General features: G+C 32.4%; 1 protein-coding gene across 2 annotated transcripts; it reads left to right on the forward strand.

Moving 5' to 3' along the window:
* Positions 1 to 14815: 14815 nt before the first annotated feature.
* Positions 14816 to 22373, forward strand: LOC100816431 (amino acid transporter AVT1A). 2 transcript variants are annotated; one of them, XM_006588850.4, is made up of 12 exons: positions 14832 to 15378; positions 16469 to 16722; positions 17319 to 17533; positions 17862 to 17885; positions 17977 to 18157; positions 18245 to 18464; positions 18566 to 18701; positions 18821 to 18840; positions 18946 to 19091; positions 20579 to 20622; positions 21437 to 21499; positions 22095 to 22373. In XM_006588850.4, exons 1-12 carry the CDS (start codon positions 15128 to 15130, stop codon positions 22185 to 22187), a joined length of 1647 nt encoding a protein of 548 aa, XP_006588913.1. In that variant the 5' UTR covers positions 14832 to 15127; the 3' UTR covers positions 22188 to 22373. The 2 variants fall into 2 exon arrangements, with proteins under 2 accessions (XP_040862017.1, XP_006588913.1); XM_041006083.1 differs by having other exon boundaries at positions 14816 to 15378; positions 18821 to 19091.
* Positions 22374 to 22567: the final 194 nt, after the last annotated feature.

Genomic DNA, 22567 nt, shown 5'->3' on the forward strand with positions numbered 1-22567 from the left:
CTCGAGTATAAGATGTGACCATCTTTTTTTAGAGTAATGATATATGGACACTTATATATCACCAACACATATTTGACAACCTCTCTTTCTCTTTATCTATCTGTTCCTATCAAATCATATCACCTATCATACTTACACTTTCTCTCAATGCGTCAAATATGTATTTGTGATATATAGGTTTGTCCATTTCGTAGGTGATCTATTTTTAACAACTAAATTCATCATGCATGATATTCAATTTTCTGATCAGTTGTTTCATTAAGAAAGTTTTTAGTGTGTTCATGTTAGGTGGAGCTAACTGTTAAGCTGTTATATGCATTTTTTTCTCCTGAGTAAGCTGTTATATTTTAATTTAAGTTCATATGTAATGGCTAAAAGTGATTGGAATTGCCAGGCCATATTATATCAACTGGTCTAAACTATTTCAAATTGTTACATTGATAAAAAAAAAAAGAGAACCAAACAAACTGTCAACTGAATAAATAAATAATAAAATTAAAGTGTTATGTTTTATTCAGTTAAGTTCATTTTTGGTTTATATGCTTAAAATAGAACCAAATTGAATAGAATTGTAAAAATACTAAATTTATATTAATTTTTCTATTATATTCTCAAGTAAATGTTAATATAGAAGTTGTTACATTGTTAAATTTATTATAAACATGTATATGTAATTTTACAAAACTCGAGGATATTTTGACTTGTAATTCAGACCAAGTTGTGACTTAAGATTTAATATTTTTAAAAAGCTTTTTTTAATATTTATTTGTTTTTTTATTTAATAAGTGTTGTGCTTTGAATATTAACTTAGAACTTTATTCCTATTCTAGTTTTTAAAATTTAATTTATATTGAAAAAAGAATAAAAGAATTGTTCCTTAAAAAAACAATGCAAAAATTGATGTGGAAATATGTATTAAGATGTGGAAAAGAAAACGTCTGTACATCATCAATCAAAAGCTGGAAAAAAGAGTCTTCCTTTGTAGCTTTCCTCCATGCCTGAAGACAATATGTGGCAAATTTTCCTAGATGGGGTACTTTTATAAACTAATTCTCCATCTGGATAGTTTTCAAACTATTTTCGCGAGGGGGTTGTTTTCTACGTAAAATGCATGCATGTGACACGCAAACCGCCAGTGGAACTGGCGAGTTTGGTGTTTTCGAAGGAACCGCTAGTGCCAATGGCGATATCGGCATGCAAGGGGAACCGTCGGTCAAACTGGCGAGTTCCAAGTTGCAGAAGTCAGACTGCTTTTTTCAGGTGGTAGGCTCGCTTTTCAGTGGTAGGGTCGCTTTATCAGAGATGGCAGGCCAAAGGGAAGTTGCAACTGCCATTGGAGAGTTAAGGGCAAGTTGCAACTCCCATTGGCGAGTTAGGACAGAAGAAATAACCATTTCTGATGGCGATTTAAGGTCTTTATATACACGAAAAATGTTTCAAAGTTATTGTGTGTTCACAAGTAGATTTGAGTTTTCAAAACTGAGTGTTTAGGGTTTAAATTTATCCGCATAAGGTTTCAAATTTGCTTCTTGAGGCTTCAATATCTGAATTAGGTTCGTAGTTTCCAAATTAATAATTTGTATTATAATTTTTTTAAGTAATTTTTTATAGCTGTTTGAATGTATAGTTTTTATTAATTTTTTAATTAAATTAGTTTTATATTTTATTTCGTAGTTTCCAGTAAAATAATTTGTATTATAATTTTTTTAAGTAATTTTTTGTAGCAGTTTGAATGTATAGTTTTTATGAAATTTTTAATTAAATTAGTTTTATATTTTATATGGTTGTTTGTGTATATAAAATAGAAAAAATTTGTCATCAAATTTTTAATTAAATTACTTCAGTGTTGGTGTGTGTTCAAAATTAGATTTAAGCTTTCAAAAACTGAGTGTTCTTGAGATTTAAATTTGTCCGCATAAGGTTTGAAATTTGCTTCTTGAGACTTAAATTTCTGAATGAGGTTCGTAATTTTCAGTCAAATAATTTGTATTATAAAATATTTTTTAAGTAATTTTTTAGAGCAGTTTGAATTTATAGTTTTTAATAATTTTTAATTAAATTAATTTTATATTTTATATGCTTGTTTCTGTGTATAAAATAGAAGAAATTTGTCATGATATTTATTTAAAGAAAATATTTGAGTCCCGAAAAAAATTGGTAAATATGAAATTCTTAGTATATTTTTAATTAGATTAGGTTAATGTTTATACTTTGTTAGTGTGTTAAAAATTGATCAAGTGTATTGTCAAAAGTGTGTGAAAGTAAAAAAATTTGTAACATCATAATTATTTGAAGTAAGTATTTTGAGTGTGGAAATTTATTTTAATATAAAGTTATAGTAATTTTTTAATTAGATAAGGTTGATGTTCATGATTTGTTGGTGTGTTAAAAATTTATGAGCATTCAACTTGAACGGTATTTAAAATTAATTTTTTTTCCATTATATTTATTTGAAGTACGTATGTTGAAGATATTATTGTGAAAATGAATTATTTATAAATAATACTAACTTTGTTTATGGTTTATTTGGGCTTTAAAATTACTACCTTGGAATCGTTTATTTTTTTAAGTGTTTACCATCAAAAATATTTAAAGTTAATAATTTTTTTATAGAATAAAGTTTTAATGTCAAATTGTGTTAAAGAGACTTTTTGTGATTACATTTTACTATTTTGAATTTATTATGATTAATTAATTAAAATATTGTTTTTGTAAGTACACGATGAATTCGGTTATAACAGTGTTGTATTTCAATGGAAGGGTATATGAAGATAATGATGGTGTAATATTTGAAGGCAGTAAAAAAACGATTCAGATTAAACGTGGAATTAGTTTCAATGCTTTGAAGTAAAAAAAATTGGAGACAACGTAAAGTTACAAAATAATGAAATTATTTCTGCTATCAGTTGTAGATTTTTAATGTCAGGAAAATATATTGCCTTGCAAATTTGTGATTACGAAGACGTTGAAACGATGCTGGAAAGTTTTAAACAACAACAACAAATGTCAGTTCTAGAATTGTACATAGAAAAGGATGTGACTGGTGGTTCAATGTTTCATTCTGCAAATTCGCTTACATCATGTGGAAATTATTTATCTAATGATGAGACACAACCGCCAACAAATATGAGCAATTTACATGTTGACGAAGATGATAATGATGATCATGATGATGATTATCTTGTGTCTAACTTATACGTTGAAGAATTTTTAGACGAAGATGACAGTGTTGACGGTATATCTGATACAGACAATGAAGTCACCGACATGATTCAACTAGTAAGAATTGTTCACCCAGTAGAAAGTATAATTTCCTCTTAAAAAATACGCCAATACATTTATTATTTGACAATTGTATTTAATGCTAAATAAATATGATTTGAATTTTTTTTTGGACTATAAGGTGTACAAGGAATTCAAAATCCATTTTGGAATGATGTTTTGCATTATAATAATATCAACTGGAGTCATCCTAATGAGGAGGACATTTGTGGTTTGGAGATGTCATCCAGTTTTAATGTTGGCCAAGAATTATATGTTGGCATGGATTTTGATAGTAAAGATGCGGTCATGAATGCAGTCAAACAATATGTTATGAAGGTGCATCAAAGTTTCAAAGTGGTTGAAAGCAAATGGGACAAGTATGTCGTTTGTTGCTTGAATAAAAATGCATATTGTCCTTGCCCTTTTTATATGAGGGCAATTCTATCTAAAAAAACTGATTCATGAAAAGTCACTCAATGGGTGGACCACACACATGTCTCAATATGACCATGACCCAAGATCACGAGAAGCTTGATTCAGATTTAATTGCCACTTGTGTAGTAGGTACGTATTTTATGTTCATATTATGTTATTGTTTAGCCTTAATTGTCATTTAAATTTTGTTATTATATTGACAGGCATGATCAGAGAAGATCCATCAATAAAAATTTCATTGATTCAAGAGAGGATTAACAGTGAATTTGCGTACAAGGTGTCGTACAAAAAAGCTTGGTTGGCGAAACAGAAAGCCATTGCAATTGAATATGGCGATTGGGATGAGTCATATGCGAAACTTTCGTCGTGGCTAACACACATGCAAAATCATTCTCCTGGATCATATTTTCAAATACTACATGACGATTTTATCGTTAGGAATACGGTTGTCGCGAACACCGTCAGTTTCATAGAGTTTTTTGAACTTTTGGCCAATGTAAAGAGGCTTTCAAGTACTGTAAGCCAATCATACAAGTTGATGACACACATTTGTACGACAAATACCGTGGGACCCTCTTAATGGTCACATCACAATATGGAAATGGTGGTGTCCTTCCTCTAGCATTCGCGGTGGTCGAAGGTGAGACGTTGACAGTGTGGTCATGGTTTTTGGCACACTTGCGTGAACACGTCGTAGATAAAAATGGTATTTGTCTGATATCTGATCGACACACAAGTATAAAGTCCGTTGTCGCTAACGAAGCACTTGGTTGACAACCTCTCCACGGTTATCATGTCTACTGCGTGCGACACATAGCAAGCAACTTCAATCAGAAATTCAATAATGCTAAACAAAAAGAAATGTTAAAGAAATTGGGTAAGATTTCATATTTGATGGTCACGTTTATTTAACTTTCATATATAGTTAAAATTGTTATTAATAACTAATTTTATGCAGCCTACACTCCTTGCAAGCACATTTTTGATCAAAATTTAGAAAAATTTCGTCAACTGAGTCCAACCATAGCAACATGGATTGATCGCATTTCAAAGGAAAAATGGACGATGGTTTATGATAGAGAAGGACGTCGATATGGCCACATGACAACCAACCTCTCAGAATGTATCAATAAGGTTTTAAAGGATTGTCGCAACATTCCCATAACAGCATTGGTCAAATCAACGTACAGTAGGTGTCGAAAGTACTTTGTTGAGCGTGGCCGCCAAGCCCAAAGACAGTTAAATGAAGGACAAGTATATTGTTCAAAGCTTGTTAAGAACTAGGAAAAATCAAGAACAAGCTTGTACGCACATCGTTCGCGTGTATGATATCCACTCCACAAGGATTGAAGTAGAGGAGACCTTCAACCCTATAACGCAACGTGGCGGACAAAAGTGGGCAGTTAACTTGAATGGTCATCATTGTCAATGTGGAAGTTATTCTGCGCTTCACTATCCATGTTCACACATTATTGCAGCTTGTGGTTACATGAGCATGAACTACTACCAATATATAGATGTTGTTTACACAAATGAGCACATCTTAAAAGCTTACTCCGCACAATGGTGGCCACTTGGGAATGAAGCGGCTATTCCTCCTTCTGATGCCGCATGGAAACTTATCCCTGACCCAACTACAATTCGTGCGAAAGGTCGGCCAAAATCAACAAGGATAAGGAATGAGATGGATTGGGTCGAACCATCTGAGCACCGACAAAATGTAGTAGATGTGGAGCCAAAGGGCATAACAGGCGTCGCTGTCCAATGCAATCTGAGCGTGGGAGTTGTTCAAATCATTGACTTATGTATGTTAGTCGAGTGACTTGTATTTGTTTAAGTTCTCTTCAATGTATTGAATTTGTGGGGTTCAATGAATTCGTTAGTTAATAACATTTTGGTTTGTGTACATTACTTATTTCTGGGGTGAGATTAATTCGTTAGTTAAAAACATAAACATAAATCGTAACCCTAAACCCTAAACTGTAAACACTAAAACCTAAACCCTAAGCCCTAAGCCCTAAACCTAACCCCAAACCCCAAACCCTAAACCTAACCCTAACCCTAACCAAAAACCCTAAACCCCAAACCCTAAGCCCCAAATCCCTAAACCCTAAACACTAAACCATAAACCCCAAATCATAATCCAAAAACCCCTAAACCACAAACCTTAAACCTAAACCATAAACCCTAAACCATAACCCCTCAACCCTAAACCTAGGTTGAGTGAAAGTGGGGAGTCCAATGTTGTAGTTAAGGGTATTCAAATTGATACTAAATAAGAACTATCTACAATGATGAACTATGGACTTAGTTAAAAACATAAACATAAACCCTAACCCTAAACCATAATCCTAAAACATGAACCCTAAACCTTAAACCCTAAACCCAAAGCCCTAACCCCTAACCCCTAAACCACAAATCCTCAACCATAAACCCTAACTCCTAAACACTAACCCATAAACCCTAACCCGTAAACCTAACTCATAACCCCTAAATCCTAAGCCCTAAGCCCTAAACCCTAACCCCTAAATCATAAATCCTCAACCCTAAACCCTAACTCCTAAACACTAACCCCTAAACCCTAACCCGTAAACCTAACTCATAACCCCTAAACCCTAAGCCCTAAACCTAACTCCTAACCTCAAACCCCTAAACCTAAACCCTAAATCCCTAAACCCTAAACTCTAAACCCTACACCCTAAGTCGTAAACCTAAAACCTAACCAAAAACCCAAAACCTTAAACCCTAAGCCCTAACCCCTAACCCCTAAACCATAAATCCTCAACCCTAACCCCTAACCCCTAAGCCCTAAACCTAAATCCTAACCTCTAACCCCTAAACCTAAACCCCAAACCCTAAGCCCTAAACCTAAACCCTAAACCCTAAACCCTAAACCCTAAACCCCTAAACTCTAAACCCTAAACCCCACACCCTAAGCCGTAAACCTAAAACCTAACCCAAAACCTTAAACCCTAAAACCTAACCCTTAGTCTTAAACCCTAAGCCTTAACCCTAAACCCTAAGCCCTAAGCCCTAACCCTAAACTATAACCCTAAACCGTCAACCTCAAATCCTAAAACCAAAACACTAAACCCTAAGCCCTAACCCTAACCCCTAACCCATAAAACCTAAACCATAAGCCCTAAGCCCTAAGCCCTAAACTAAACTATCACCCTAAACCGTCAACCTCAAATCCTAAAACCAAAACACTAAATCCTAAGCCCTAAACCGTTTAAATCTATGCAACGTCTGATGATGAACCTTATAATTTGAGCAAATAGGTTGGTGGAAAAAACTCCAGACTGATGCATGCAATGAAATAAAATTACATTTAGAAGTTGAAATTGGTGTTTGTCGTTAGTTAGTACCATTACTTATTTTCATTTGTCTACTTTAATTTTTCTTTATAACTTTATTTATTATTCTAGTTTGATGCACGACATAAAAATAGTCATTATGGTGTCCGTGATGGTGATTCCATAACAAATAGTCATTGAAAATGAAATTCCATAACAAATTCCATAAAAAGTAGTATGAGATACCATAAATTAAGTGTGAAATTCAAATTACAAAGATACAACAAAAATTTTAAATAGAGACATCAAAATCAGTCATTATGGTGTCTGTGATGGCGTGAGGATGTGCCACATGGTCGATCCCACCTTCGGGCTTGACGATTTGGATTTCTTCTTGCGCGCTGTCTCCGCCCTTGTTGCTCAGCCTCAGCAGAAAACTCGTGACGCAAATCAACACCTAATAAGTCACCCATATCAGGTATTGCTCTGAGTACATTCCATTGCAGAGCTAAGGGGGCATTAGGTGTTGCTCATTGGGGCATCATGTTGCTGCGAAGGGGTCATGGTTCGGCCATGAAAAATGAGGATGTGTTTCCGCAACACCACCAAACGAATGTTCGCTTGCAGACATATCAGTGTCATGACCTCGAAAGGATACTGATACATCTTGAAGGATACTGAGAAAATGTTGGTGGCGTGTAATACATTCCATGGCCACGCTGGCTCCATTTGTTGGGAAAAATCTTCCGCTTGAACAATCTCCCTTCGTCTGTCAAAACCTCGAGTTTCAAACACTTGACTAAAGCATGTGAAACTGTTGTGGGGGAAATCGACGCTCTGATGCTGGACCATGTGCCACAGGCTCGATGATCCTCTCTTGCTCATCGGATAAAATCGTTATCTTCTCCACATAAGGCACGAGATCATCAACTGTCCATGTGTTCCGCCCTTGTGGTGACACCATATACTGCAATGTCTCCACAACTTCACCCTGCAATTATTAGGGTCAGGAAATTAATGTCGATGCTTTAAAAAATAAATTGAAGTTAAATATTTAAAAAGAAATAAATACCAATGTAGCTGTGTTTGCATTGTTTGGGTCGACAAACATCTTTGTTTTTCGCCTATACCAGACCATGTATTGGAGTTAAAACTCAATAGGCCCTCCTTTTGAGGATAAACGTCGACCCTAAACTCAGCTCGATTATTCCACTAACTGATCATTGGGGCCAACAGCTGGAACCAATTTTCATCTTGTTTGCCTTTCAGCGTTAGCCCATGGATATTTTTTGGTTGCAAAGGAGACTCCGAAATAGGTTGTTGCATTCCAAATTGTCACAACACTCTATCGGGTTGGTGTCACTCTACAACATGGAAACAAATGAGTGGTGGAAAAACTCCAGACTGATGCATGCAATGAAATAAAATTACATTTAGAAGTTGAAATTGGTGTTTGTCGTTAGTTAGTACCATTACTTATTTTCATTTGTCTACTTTAATTTTTCTTTATAACTTTATTTATTATTCTAGTTTGATGCACGACATAAAAATAGTCATTATGGTGTCCGTGATGGTGATTCCATAACAAATAGTCATTGAAAATGAAATTCCATAACAAATTCCATAAAAAGTAGTATGAGATACCATAAATTAAGTGTGAAATTCAAATTACAAAGATACAACAAAAATTTTAAATAGAGACATCAAAATCAGTCATTATGGTGTCTGTGATGGCGTGAGGATGTGCCACATGGTCGATCCCACCTTCGGGCTTGACGATTTGGATTTCTTCTTGCGCGCTGTCTCCGCCCTTGTTGCTCAGCCTCAGCAGAAAACTCGTGACGCAAATCAACACCTAATAAGTCACCCATATCAGGTATTGCTCTGAGTACATTCCATTGCAGAGCTAATGGGGGCATTAGGTGTTGTCATTGGGGCATCATGTTGCTGCGAAGGGGTCATGGTCGGCCATGAAAAATGAGGATGTGTTTCCGCAACACCACCAAACGAATGTTCGCTTGCAGACATATCAGTGTCATGACCTTCGAAAGGATACTGATACATCTATGAAGGATACTGAGAAAATGTTGGTGGCGTGTAATACATTCCATGGCCACGCTGCTCCATTTGTTGGGAAAAATCTTCCGCTTGAACAATCTCCCTTCGTCTGTCAAAACCTCGAGTTTCAACACTTGACTAAAGCATGTGAAACTGTTGTGGGGGAAATCGACGCTCTGATGCTGGACCATGTGCCACAGGCTCGATGATCCTCTCTTGCTCATCGGATAAAATCGTTATCTTCTCCACATAAGGCACGAGATCATCAACTGTCCATGTGTTCCGCCCTTGTGGTGACACCATATACTGCAATGTCTCCACAACTTCACCCTGCAATTATTAGGGTCAGGAAATTAATGTCGATGCTTTAAAAAATAAATTGAAGTTAAATATTTAAAAAGAAATAAATACCAATGTAGCTGTGTTTGCATTGTTTGGGTCGACAAACATCTTTGTTTTTCGCCTATACCAGACCATGTAATTGGAGTTAAAACTCAATAGGCCCTCCTTTTGAGGATAAACGTCGACCCTAAACTCAGCTCGATTATTCCACTAACTGATCATTGGGGCCAACAGCTGGAACCAATTTTCATCTTGTTTGCCTTTCAGCGTTAGCCCATGGATATTTTGTGGTTGCAAAGGAGACTCCGAAATAGGTTGTTGCATTCCAAATTGTCACAACACTCTATCGGGTTGGTGTCACTCTACAACATGGAAACAAATGAGTGGCACCACTGCGCACCACGCCACACTACCAACCAAACAAATGGGAGGCAACATCGACATAACAGTTGTTGTGTAAGGCTCCCACAGAAACTGCATACAATAACACAATTGTTAATTTTGACTTAAACATGACATTTTATTTATTATTTAACGAATACATAATGATCTTCTTACCTCATGTCATTTCATGATATCTAATTTGCGACGGAAAACTATTAGATCATCATTGCCAATATGTTGCCTATGCATCTGAGGATCCATGCACGGGTAAACCTTTGTAATTGTTCTACGTTACCGTCATGGATATTTATTTGTAAAAAATGGTGAGCCAGCCAACTTAATTTGACCACACTGTCTTGAAGTTCACCTTCCTATGGTCTGACTCCCAACAATTCTTCACACAATTCAGCCCAATCAAGATTAGTCTGACCAATTAATGGTGCCCCATCAACACGTAGACCTAATAATACTGAGACGTCTTGAAGAGTAATCGTACACTCTCCACATCTCATGTGAAACGTATGTGTTTTGGGCCTCCATCTTTCAATCAAGGCTGTAATTAGTGACGAATTTATTTTTAGGTAGCCCATCTTCATTATCCAATAAAATCCAGATTGTCAAAGCAGATGAATAATTTCCTCTGGTATTTCTTCTTGTCCTTGATAGATGGGGACAACTCATCTGATGTGTAATTTTCTGTTTGGTTCCTCATTCCAAACATATTCTGAAACATGCTTAGCTTGCATCCATAAAACGTCTTCATCTATTGGACCAGACTTAATGTGTATACTAGATGAACATGACGACGAAGATGTCATTGATACTATAAAATAAAATATAATACAAAAAATTGACAACAAAAATTTTACATTAAAAAATTAACTACACTTACAAAAAATCAATTAAATATACATACCACATAATTAAAATCTGAATAAATAACAAAATACATCAATTTGAACAAATAACAAAATTAAAAATAACAATACGTACACAAATTTAAATAAATGCTCTAAAATTACTTGACAAATAACAAAATTAAAAATTAAATACCTACACAAATTTAAATAAATGCTCTAAAATACTCTACAAATAACAAAATTAAAAATTAAATACCTACACAAATTTAAATAAATGACCAAATTAAAATACATAACAAAATTAAAAATTGTTACACGTACATAAATTTAACACACAGAAACTTAAAATACTACCTAAAATACTCTACAAATAACAAAATTAAAAATTAAATACCTACATAAATTTAAATAAATAACCAAACTAAAATACATAACACAAAATTAAAAATTTAAACACGTACATAAATTCAACGCAAAAAAACTTAAAATACTACCTAAAATACTCTAAAAATAACAAAATTAAAAATTACATACCTACACAAATTTAAATAAATCACCAAATTAAAATACATAACAAAATAAAAAATTTAAACACGTACATAAATTTAATACAAAAAAACTTAAAATACTACTTAAAATACTCTACAAATAACAAAATTAAAAATTAAATAGCTACATAAATTTAAATAAATGACCAAATTAAAATACATAACACAAATTAAAAATTTAAACACGTACATAAATTTAACACAAATAAACTTAAAATACTATCTAAAATACTCTACAAATAACAAAATTAAAAATTAAATAGCTACATAAATTTAAATAAATGACCAAATTAAAATACATAACACAAATTAAAATTTAAACACGTACATGAATTTAACACAAATAAACTTAAAATACTACCTAAAATACTCTACAAATAACAAAATTAAAAATTAAATACCTACACAAATTTAAATAAATGACCAAATTAAAATACATAACAAAATTAAAAATTTAAACACGTACATAAATTTAACACAAAAAAACTTAAAATACTACCTGAAATACTCTACAAATAACAAAATTAAAAATTAATATACCAACATAAATTTAAATAAATGACCAAATTAAAATACGTACATAACAAAAATATAAAATAAAACACGTACATAAATTTAACACAAAAAAACTTAATTTACTAACTAAAATACTCTACAAATAACAAAATTAAATATTAAAATACCTTCATAAATTTAAATAAATGATCATATTTTTTTCCAATTATTAAAATTTAAATTAAATAACATATATTATACACAAAAAATGGTATTAAATCAAAAAATTATTATGGAATAAAAAATTTAAACAACGTATATATATAAAATTAATAAAATATCATATATTTCATTAAAAACTATAAATAAGTCAATTAAATAATATTTACTTTCTAACTAAACCTAAAATACCATATATAAAATACAAATAATATCATAAAAACCTAATAAATCTAAACCAAATAATAATAACATAACAACTAAAATTAACGTACAAATAATTTTATCACAAATAATAACATACAAATTTAAAAAATCTTAACAAAATCATATTAATAAATCAACTACAACTAACATACAAATAATAATATACCAACTCAAATTTGTAACATATACATATAACACAAATAATATTAATATTTCAATGTACTACTTAAAATTTAAAAATTCCACCTAACATCAACAAACGTAACATATGTATATATAAAACAATTGATATCATAGAAATTTACAAAATTTAAAGAAAATAATATTATCAATTTAACTATAACTAACCTAACATATATCTATATATATAACACACCTAATAACATACAATTTATAAAACTTAACTTAAATAATATTAACATATCAACTAAAGTTACCAAGTTAAGAAACACTCACCAAACAGAGAAATCACGTAACAGGAAGAGGAGAGAAACCACGTAAAGAATAAAGCATTGTCCTACAAAGATAAACAAAACTAACGTAAATCATTTTCATATATCAACTAAAACTAAGTTAACATATATATATATATATATAACACAACAAATATTTACCATTCAAAAATACTTACCAAAAAGAAAAGGCAGGAACAAAATAAGAAGAACGCAATGTAGTGGGGGAACTTATGAAGAAGAAGAACAAAGCAATGCATGGAACGCGCAGTTGTGGACTCGGGAGCTTCTTCTTTTATAATGCAAGGAGTGGAAAATTTTTGAAATAAAGCAAACCACCAACCAGGCTGGCGATTCCTACAAAACGCAAACCGCCAATATGGATGGCGATTTGCACCTGCTGACCCTGAAAGCACTGCGCCTGCCTGCAGCTGGCATGATTCCTGACTCCTGCGCACCTAGCCCTGTATGCACCTGCTGAGCCTACCTAGTGGAACTCGCCAGTTTGACTGACGGTTCCCTATGAATGCCAATATCGCCAGTAACAATGACGGTTCCTTCGCAAACACCAAACTCGCTAGTTCCACTTACGGTTTGCGTGTCACATGCATGCAAATCACGTATAAAAGAGTTCCCTCCCGAAAAAAGTTTTAAAACAACCCCATCTGGAAAATTAGTTTATAAAAGAACCCCAAATGGGGAAATTTGCCACAATCTGTCTATTTACAAACTGATTCAAATTGAATCATAATTTTTTGAATGATAGTATCATATGGATTTTATATATATAGTTATGAAATGTAATATATTGTAAAAAATTAATAAATGCTTATCAAAGATATAACTTTTCATATAAACTTGTTTATATTAAAAATCTATTATTGAATAAAATATATTATTTCAAAGTAACTTACATATGTATTTAATCATTATATAATATTGTTAATTATTTATTAAATATAATATATAATTAATATTACACAGATGCATGTATTTAACAAACACAATGATATTATTTATTATATTTATTGAATATAATATATATAATTAATATTACACACAATATATACTTAATATTATACACTGAATTAAATAATATTAATGTTGAGTTGATGCTTGCTGAAAAATTCGTTTGTTTAAATATTTATCACATGTTCTTAAAATTAAATTCTTATTAAACCAAACTAATTATATCATATCTTTATTACAAGTAATAAAAAATGATAAATGATGAACATTTTTTGGTGAAATTATTATTTTTTTACTGGTAACTATATAAATTTTCAATTGATTATAATGGTCTTACTCATCTCATGCATGTGTGGTTTATATAAAAATAAATATATTGATTTTGGTTAAGGATGAAGTGTTAGATTTATGTTAATCCAAACGTTTCTCCACACAGTTGTCGGACCACATATGGCTATTCATAATTATTAACTTGGTTTAAAACTTTAAAGAACCTAATTTGGTCCCTATAAAATAAAAGGTTTTTTATTTTAGTGTTTTAAATATATTTTTTAATTTTATTCCTTTAATTTTTTTTTATTTTTTTTAGTTTATGTTATCAAGTAACAATACTAAATAATAATGTAATAACAACATAAGAAAATTCATTGAACTTACAATGCTATCAACAAGTTTGAAACAGTCATATATATATATATATATATATATATATATATATATATATATATATATATATATATTTATTAAACCAATAAAAAATACTTAAAACTCATAAAAAATAAAATTAGATTAAATTGATATGTATTGATAATGTAAAGAATTTTTACACCATTGACCAATTATAAAATGGGACATCTTTGAAAAGTTTGAATATTATTACAATTCATGGTATGTCATATGTGTGTTTTTATTATAATTAGAATAAGGCTCAAATATATTTTTTTTCTCCTAAAAGTTTAAATTTCATCCTGCAAATTTATTTTTTCTATTTTTTTGTCCTCCTAAAATTTTATCTTTTTTTTTTCGAAACAAAATTCGATTGTATCTAAAGTTTTTATTGACAGTACATCCGAATTAAACTCAAAAAGTTATAGATGCCCATAAATGTTCTCTTTGAATAATCATTGCTAGTGAAGTGTCCGTAGTAGTTCGAGAGTTGTATTCTAACTTTAAGGATCCAAACAAAAGGTGACAGATCCCGCGCCACCTTGGGATTGTGGATAAATAATAATGCAAACTCTTTAAAATCTTTCGCCTATCACCACCCTTCGTAATCACGTTCTCTCTTGATACTCTCTGTCCCATTCACCCCACCAAATCCTACCACACATCTGTCTCCTCCTCTTGTTTTCTTGTTTCCTTATTCATTCCGTTTTTTTTTTTTATCCCTACAAATTTAATACGATACTAAGCATTTATAACACTCAAATACTATTCAACCAATTGAGGCTGATCCCGTGTTCCCTCCATCATGCTCAATCTACATTAACTCGTTCATTATAGCATTAGTTATTACTATACTATACTATTCCTCTCTCTCTCTCTCTCTCTCTCTCTCTCTCTCTCTCTCGGCATACTACATACCGTTGCAAAACAATATGGTTCGTAACGACAGCAGCAACAAAGAGAAGGAGAAAAACCTCGATGATCAGCCTTTGTTCGATCTGAACTACGATGGCGACGAGGAAGATGCCGTCGTCGACAAAGAACAGCAGGAGATTGAAGGTGTGAAGTACCAGAGTGAGAGTAGTAGTGATGGCGACGACGACGATGGTGGTGGTAGGCATGCTGCGAATGGGAGAGCACAGCCTGACTCTTTCTCTTCTCAGCAATGGCCTCAGAGTTACAAGTATATATATAATCATCCTCTTCACCATTTCCTTATTATATCCTTTTAGCAATAATTCGAATCAATTTGATCTTTGAAGTAATAAGAAACCTACTCAAGTGGTCCTAGAACTAGAAGTATTAAAAACAATGCTGAATAATTTCTTGAATATTGTTGAATATTTTATCCTTCAAATTTGTCCATGAACTTTAGGGACTAAATAAAAGAATATTCAATACTAAAAGAATACATGAAATTTTTTTGTAATATTGAGTTTGAGGATGAGCCCTGACTCAACAGTAAAGCCTTGGTGACCAATTGGTCATGGGTTTGCTTCTTTGCGTATGTAAGGATAAGACTGCATGCAATGACTCTACCCATACCTTCGCATAGCGAGGAGTTTCCGGCAACGAGGGTAGGTTAGTTTTTTTTTTTTTTTTTTTCTTAAGAAAGAAGGTAATATTGGAGGACGAAACTTGTGGTTTATTCAATTTGAATATGTTGACTCTGTTTCTGTCACTCGTGATGTCATGATTTCTATTTTCTGCTCCTCTTGTTGTGTACGTTAATTTAAAGGGCCCATTTCAAACCAAATTCATAGCACAATCCTTAGTTATGATTTTATTATTGCAGTGTTAGTAGGGGTGTCCGTATCTAGCTTCTTCAGATTTCAGTTATTTTATTTTATTTTATTTTTGCTTGATTATTCTTATGTGGCAATTCCAGAAAATATTGTATATTTTGGGACTACAACGTGTCCATGGTTTCCACCAATTTCAACTCGACACATAATCAAATTTTATTAACCTTTTCTTGTAAATTAAAAAACTCAGCTGTGTCAGGTGGAAATTGGCTAGAACCATAGACACATGATGATTCTAGACCATAAAATAATTTCTTGTGGCAAAACCTTACATCAAATTTATAATAGTTAGTGATTTTTATTACAATTTCCACGAGTGAGGCTGATTTTTATTACATCCAACTGCTTAAACTACTTTGGTAGTATTGTTTTATCTGGTTTACTGCTGTGCTTTCTTTTTCATAGTAACCTTAATGAGCTCAGATACTCTTCTCTTATTGTTTTTCCTCATTCCCTTTCTTATGGCAGAGAGACTACAGATTCTTACACAATAGCTGCTGCTCCAAATTTTGAGTCAGTTCTGCGGGGGCCGAGTTTTATATATTCTAGTTTTGACAATCGTTCAAAGAGTAACTTAGACATCGATGGAAAGACACCTTTTCTGTCTGCTCCAGAAGGCATTAGACAATCAACTTGGTGGGAGAAAGCCTCAGTAGAACGGCTTGTTTCCGGAGAATTGCCTATTGGATATGGATGCAGCTTCACTCAAACAATTTTCAATGGTACTATGTTATTTGGTTGCCATCTGTTACCATGCTCGTGAACATTTAATTTGTTAAGTGCATTCTGTTCTGTATATACATTGTAAATTCAGTTGATGGAAAACAATTCTCCAATTAGGCAATATATATCTTATTTTTTTGGACAGTGGAACTTTTAAACATGCATATGTACTAATGAAGGTCAGGGCAACATATATTGCTTTAAAATGTGTGTAGTGTAAAAAACGGGGATTACTATTATATGTAATTTAATGCAGTCTTTCTTACTGCTTAATAATGTAAGGGATTGAGTGTATGCATGGATTGGCTTATTTTATAATCAAAATCTCTTGTAACCTATGGCTTACAGAGATGGTTTATCGAAAAATGAAAAAAGAAGAAGCTATTTGTTAACATAAAAAATAAATGTTATTACATATTTGATAAAACATGCTATGAGAGCTTGATTCTTTTGTCTGGAAATTTTGTTAACTGGTTTATGGAGTTTTATTCTATCTGATAGATCCACTCCCCTTATGAAAGTTTCTTTTTTTCCTTTTGTCTGCAAATGTCTGAGTCTGACCCTACTTCCCAAATTTCTTTTTCTACCTTGGCAGGCATTAATGTGATAGCTGGAGTTGGCCTTCTATCTACACCATTTACAGTAAATCAAGCTGGGTGGATGAGCTTGGCAGTGATGCTTCTTTTTGCAGTTATGTGTTGTTACACAGCCACCCTTCTGAGATACTGCTTTGAAAGCAGAGAAGGAATCATTACCTACCCAGATGTAGGAGAAGCTGCATTTGGAAGATATGGCCGTATTGCTGTATCGGTGAGTTAATTTATTTCCTTGTTTAAATTAATAGAAAATTGTTGTGCAATGCTTGTTACGACGAATGAAGTATTAATTGGTTCTTGCCAAATGATCATTCTGATTTTGTTCTATTAGCATGGTCTTAGATGGTTTTGGTTCATTTTGAGATTTTGACCTTTGATCTTTATATGTATTAGGGCTCTTGCAAATTAGACCATAGCATGATTTATTTCTGTTGTTTAATCTAAATCCACATCATAGTAGTAAGAAAGAATGCTTGAGATATAATGATTTTTGTCTATGAACAACTTTGATGTTTTACTAAGCTATGTTTACTTTGTTGCAGATAATTTTGTACACTGAATTATATGTAAGTACGAAGTGCTCTACCCGTTTCATTTGAAAACACCTGCATTTTGTTGTTCCGCACCAACGTATAAGCTCTCTTCTAATGGTTGCAGTCATATTGTGTGGAATTCATCACCTTGGAAGGAGATAACCTCACTAGTCTGTTTCCTGGTACATCCTTAGATTTGGGTGGTTTCAAGTTAGACTCTATGCATATGTTTGGAGTTTTGACAGCACTTATTATTCTCCCAACGGTTTGGCTGAAGGATCTTCGTATAATCTCTTATCTATCAGGTGCTTCAAAGTCTAAAAAATATTCCTTTTGCTTTCAAAATTTTCTACCTAACATGTCCTTATTGTAACTTGTGTTGTGATCTGCAGGTGGAGGGGTTGTTGCAACAATTTTGATTATGATTTGCGTGTTTTGTGTTGGGACAATAGACAGTGTTGGATTCCATCACACGGGTCAATTGGTAAAATGGAATGGCATTCCATTTGCTATTGGTGTCTATGGATTTTGCTTTGCAGGACATTCGGTTTTCCCAAATATTTACCAGTCTATGGCTGACAAGAAACAATTTACCAAAGCACTAATAATATGGTATAATAGCTAAGAACTTATCTGTCACTGACAAAACAAGGCATATTTGATTTTTTTACTTTTTTATTTTCTGATTCATCGACTCATTTCTTTGTGTACAGTTTTGTTTTGTGTGTTTTGATATATGGAGGCACTGCAAGCATGGGATATCTCATGTTTGGTGATGGCACTTTGTCTCAGATAACATTGAATATGCCACCAGGCGCATTTGCTTCCAAAGTTGCATTGTGGACAACTGTGAGTTTTGAGATTTTTTGGGTCTCTTAGCACTATTTTTTTATTTTTGTAGTTTCATTATAGTGACCAATAACTTTTTTTTTTTACCCCTGATTTTATGTTTTGTGTTCTTTTTTCAGGTTATTAATCCATTGACTAAATATCCTTTTTGCCAAAACTACTTGGCTTATGAAAGTTTTAAAATTTGTCATGGTTTGATAAAATGTAGCAATCCTTTTAGTTTAGCTTTCCTTAATAGTAACAAATATGCTTTGTTGATGAACCCACTGGCAAGGAGTCTAGAGGAGTTGCTGCCAGATAGAATTTCATCTTCATATTGGTGCTTCATGCTTCTTAGAACAACACTTGTTGCATCTACAGTTTGTGTTGCCTTTCTAGTTCCCTTTTTTGGTAAGTTTGAGACTTTATATTTGTTAGTGCATTAATTTTAATGTCACCTCCAATTAGTTGAGGCCACTTAAGAAAATGATAGAACTTCAGTAGCTTTCTGTCCATATATTCGGATAATTCATATGTCCTTTTTCATTCTTGTTTATGTAGAGTTTCAAGTCAAAAGATAAGGTGCATGCATAATGAGAATTGAATTTTTATCATTAAGGTTTATGTGGCTTAAATGTAAAATGAAAGATTACATTTTATTAGATGAAACTTATTTGAATGGATGCATTGAAAGTTATTTTTGTTTCAACTTTCAAGAGAACTTATTTATTATAGTTGGTGGCAATCTTCACGGTAAATAGAGAAGAGAATTAGTGGAGAAGAAACACATGAAGAGAGGGTGTGTGAGAAGAGAGATTGTGAAACAAAGTTACTTTGTTGAGAGAAAAGTGTCTTTGTGTGAGAGTGTTATTATTTCTTGTAACTATTGAGTGAGATACTTGGGTTTGTAGAGTAATACACTATTTGAGACGAATTACAATCTTGTAATCATTTTTGTGATAGTAAAATACTTTTGAGACAGTTTTGTGGACGTAGGTAAGAGATGTCGAACCGCATTAAATTCTTGTGTTTATTATTATTTATTTTTCTTAATCTTTGTTGTATTCTCACAATTCTTATATGTTGTATTCTTCACCCTTTTTGTTTTGTTATATTTTGTTTCTCAACCACAGTCAAGAAGCAAACTGCGATGAAGTTTGCTTTTCACAGATTTGAAACCAAAACAGTCAACTTTGTTAAACTGGCCCAAAACCTGTTAGTTTGACTTGATTAAATTTAACAACAATCAGGACCTTTTCTTACTGGGTGAGGTCTTCCATGAATCAAACAAATACTATTATGCTCTGTCAAAAATAATTCTTCATACAAGTCATTTAGACCTGACTTGTTAATTACTACTTACTAGTGATCTCAATTAGAATGTTTTATTGGTTTTCCTCTATTTATAATACTTTAGCTAACCTCCACTTATCACCTTTTCCAACTGGTCTTCTCTCATTTCCAAATCATCTTAGCTGCAATTCCACTCTTACTTTCTCTGAATTACATTTGTTAGAGCAACACTTATGCTCTTGTGGGAACTTAATCGTCCAACATTTATAAACCGTTCCTATTCTTATGGCTGGTGCCTGGTGGTAAAATCTTACTTTTAGCTGAAGTTGTTTGACAAAAATCAAACTTGTTAATAGAGAAGAAAAAGGAAAGAACAACAAATAAGTATAACTGTAAAAGGAATTGTATTATTCAGTATACTCTCCACAAATCAATGTGGTTGGGAGAAAGAAGATGAGTTACAAACTTGGTATTAGAGAAGGCCATGTACTCTCCCCAAAACCAGTCCAATTCTTACCAAATCCACCGCCCCCCCCCCCCTCTCCCTCCTGTATAACATTCTATATTTAATTTTAAAACTAATGATAATTTCATTATAATTTCAGGGCTTGTGATGGCTTTAATTGGTTCTCTCTTTAGTATACTTGTGGTAAGAAATGCATTTGACTCTCTCTCTGTATGTGTATGTGTCTTCATCAACATATATGCTATTTATATTATTACAGTAGCTTAATCTTTGGGTAAGAAATTAGGAAGTCATAATTTTTTTAAGATTGTTTGGAGGGACCCAATTATTGATTGTAACTTCGAACCATGCATGCACATGCCTTAGACAGATATACAAAAGGCTAAAATACCTCTTCTGTTCTATAGGACATGGAATTTCATTGGTTGGTAAAGAAAAATCTTTTTTTTTCTTAATGATGACATATCCTGCGTTAATTTGGTTTATGATCTTCACCTTCCTGCTATTATTTAGTATATAACTTGGATTTACAGATGTGGATAGAATAGGAAAGATGGAGAAATAATATCACTTTCTTGTGCTTTCTTTGACTTCACATTTTTTCTTAATATTCGTGCATGAAAAATTACTTGTATGTTGTATCATATCAAAGTTAAAAGTTCCATACCATACATTCAAGAATTCAACTGCTTGTAGCATTGTGACAGAGCAAGATCTGCGCCTGTGGCATACTTTTATCTGAATTTCTGTTTATTGCATACTGACAAATAGACATGGTCTCGCAAAACTTTTGGGGAGGACATGTCAAGCTTCACTTGATTTCTTTTTGAAGTCTATAACTTGCATTTATCTTTTCATAATGCTTGCTAGCATCAACATGACATGAGCTAGATTCGTCTATGGTTCGTTGTGCTTTACCTTACTGTTATTGATTCAGTTTCTTGTAAGGAATTAAAATGAAACCGCTATCTAATTTGAAGAATTCTGTTTCTTTCAGTCAGCGATAATGCCAAGTTTATGTTTTCTGAAAATTATTGGGAAAAAAGCTACAAAGACACAGGTAACAGTACTGCCTATCTTGTATTTTTCATTTCCTGTAGATGACAAAAAATCTTTCTAGTCTAGAGTATAATTTCAGACTTGATGTTAATAGTAATACTGTGCCTTTAGTTACTATATCCAGCAACACTGAGCTATATTTAGCAAATGAAATTTGCATTATTACATTTTACATGCAATAGTTTCTTTAATCAGCAGCTGAATTACATTCAACACAATAGTCGACACTTCATGCACCATTTCCTCATATGCTTCAAATGTTTTCCTGTCATATTCATCACATTTTTTGCAGGAGAGGAGATCACCCTAGCCCTAACCCATTTATATATATATATATATATATATATATATATATATATATATATATATATATATATATATATATATATATATATATATATATATATATCTTTTTTTCAAATTTAATTTTAAAGTCTTGTTTTGTCTTTCAGCCATAAACTGCGAACTGCATATTTTGTACCAAACGCCACATATAATTGAATGACAATTATAGAATAATAATGCAATATAATCCCTCAATTAGTTTTCCTATTCCTTCTATTTTACTCAACTTCTCTTTTTCCTAATAACATCAGGTTGCACTCAGTGTTGCAATTGCTGCATTCGGAGTCATTTGTGGAATCCTTGGAACATATTCCTCTCTGTTGAGTATTGCGGATAGTTACTGAGACCTTATAGCCTTTCTGCACTGGAAGGTTATGATGGAGAGTTAACCTAGTGGCCAATGTTTCTGCATGGAGAGTACAACTTTGGATTATTGTGGTGACAAGTTAATTTAGTTATATATGAGAACTCATGTATTTATGAATTTAATAAAGTAATTATTAAATAAGATTTAATAAGTTAAAACTTAATGAAGATATTCAGCGAGACTTAGTAATTAAAACTAGATACAGTTGAATTGCTTATATGTGTAGGGGAAACATAAATTTACCTGGATGTAATCTTTTGCATTGTGCTAAAAATATTCCAAATGCTTTTTTGAAACTGAAAAATAGTTGGAGTTAAAATAGTAGTTTCAAATTTTAAAAAAAATATTATTTGATAT

Source organism: Glycine max, chromosome 10 (assembly GCF_000004515.6).
Source record: "Glycine max cultivar Williams 82 chromosome 10, Glycine_max_v4.0, whole genome shotgun sequence".
NCBI classification, from domain to species: Eukaryota; Viridiplantae; Streptophyta; class Magnoliopsida; order Fabales; family Fabaceae; genus Glycine; species Glycine max.

Excerpts from the sequence above, each read along its gene's own strand:
- LOC100816431 (XM_041006083.1), top strand. The coding sequence starts at position 15,128 with ATGGTTCGTAACGACAGCAGCAACAAAGAGAAGGAGAAAAACCTCGAT. Across the intron at positions 17,534-17,861 it reads ATGGCCGTATTGCTGTATCG|ATAATTTTGTACACTGAATT; the intron begins GTGAGTTAATTT and ends ACTTTGTTGCAG. Across the intron at positions 17,886-17,976 it reads TTTTGTACACTGAATTATAT|TCATATTGTGTGGAATTCAT; the intron begins GTAAGTACGAAG and ends TAATGGTTGCAG.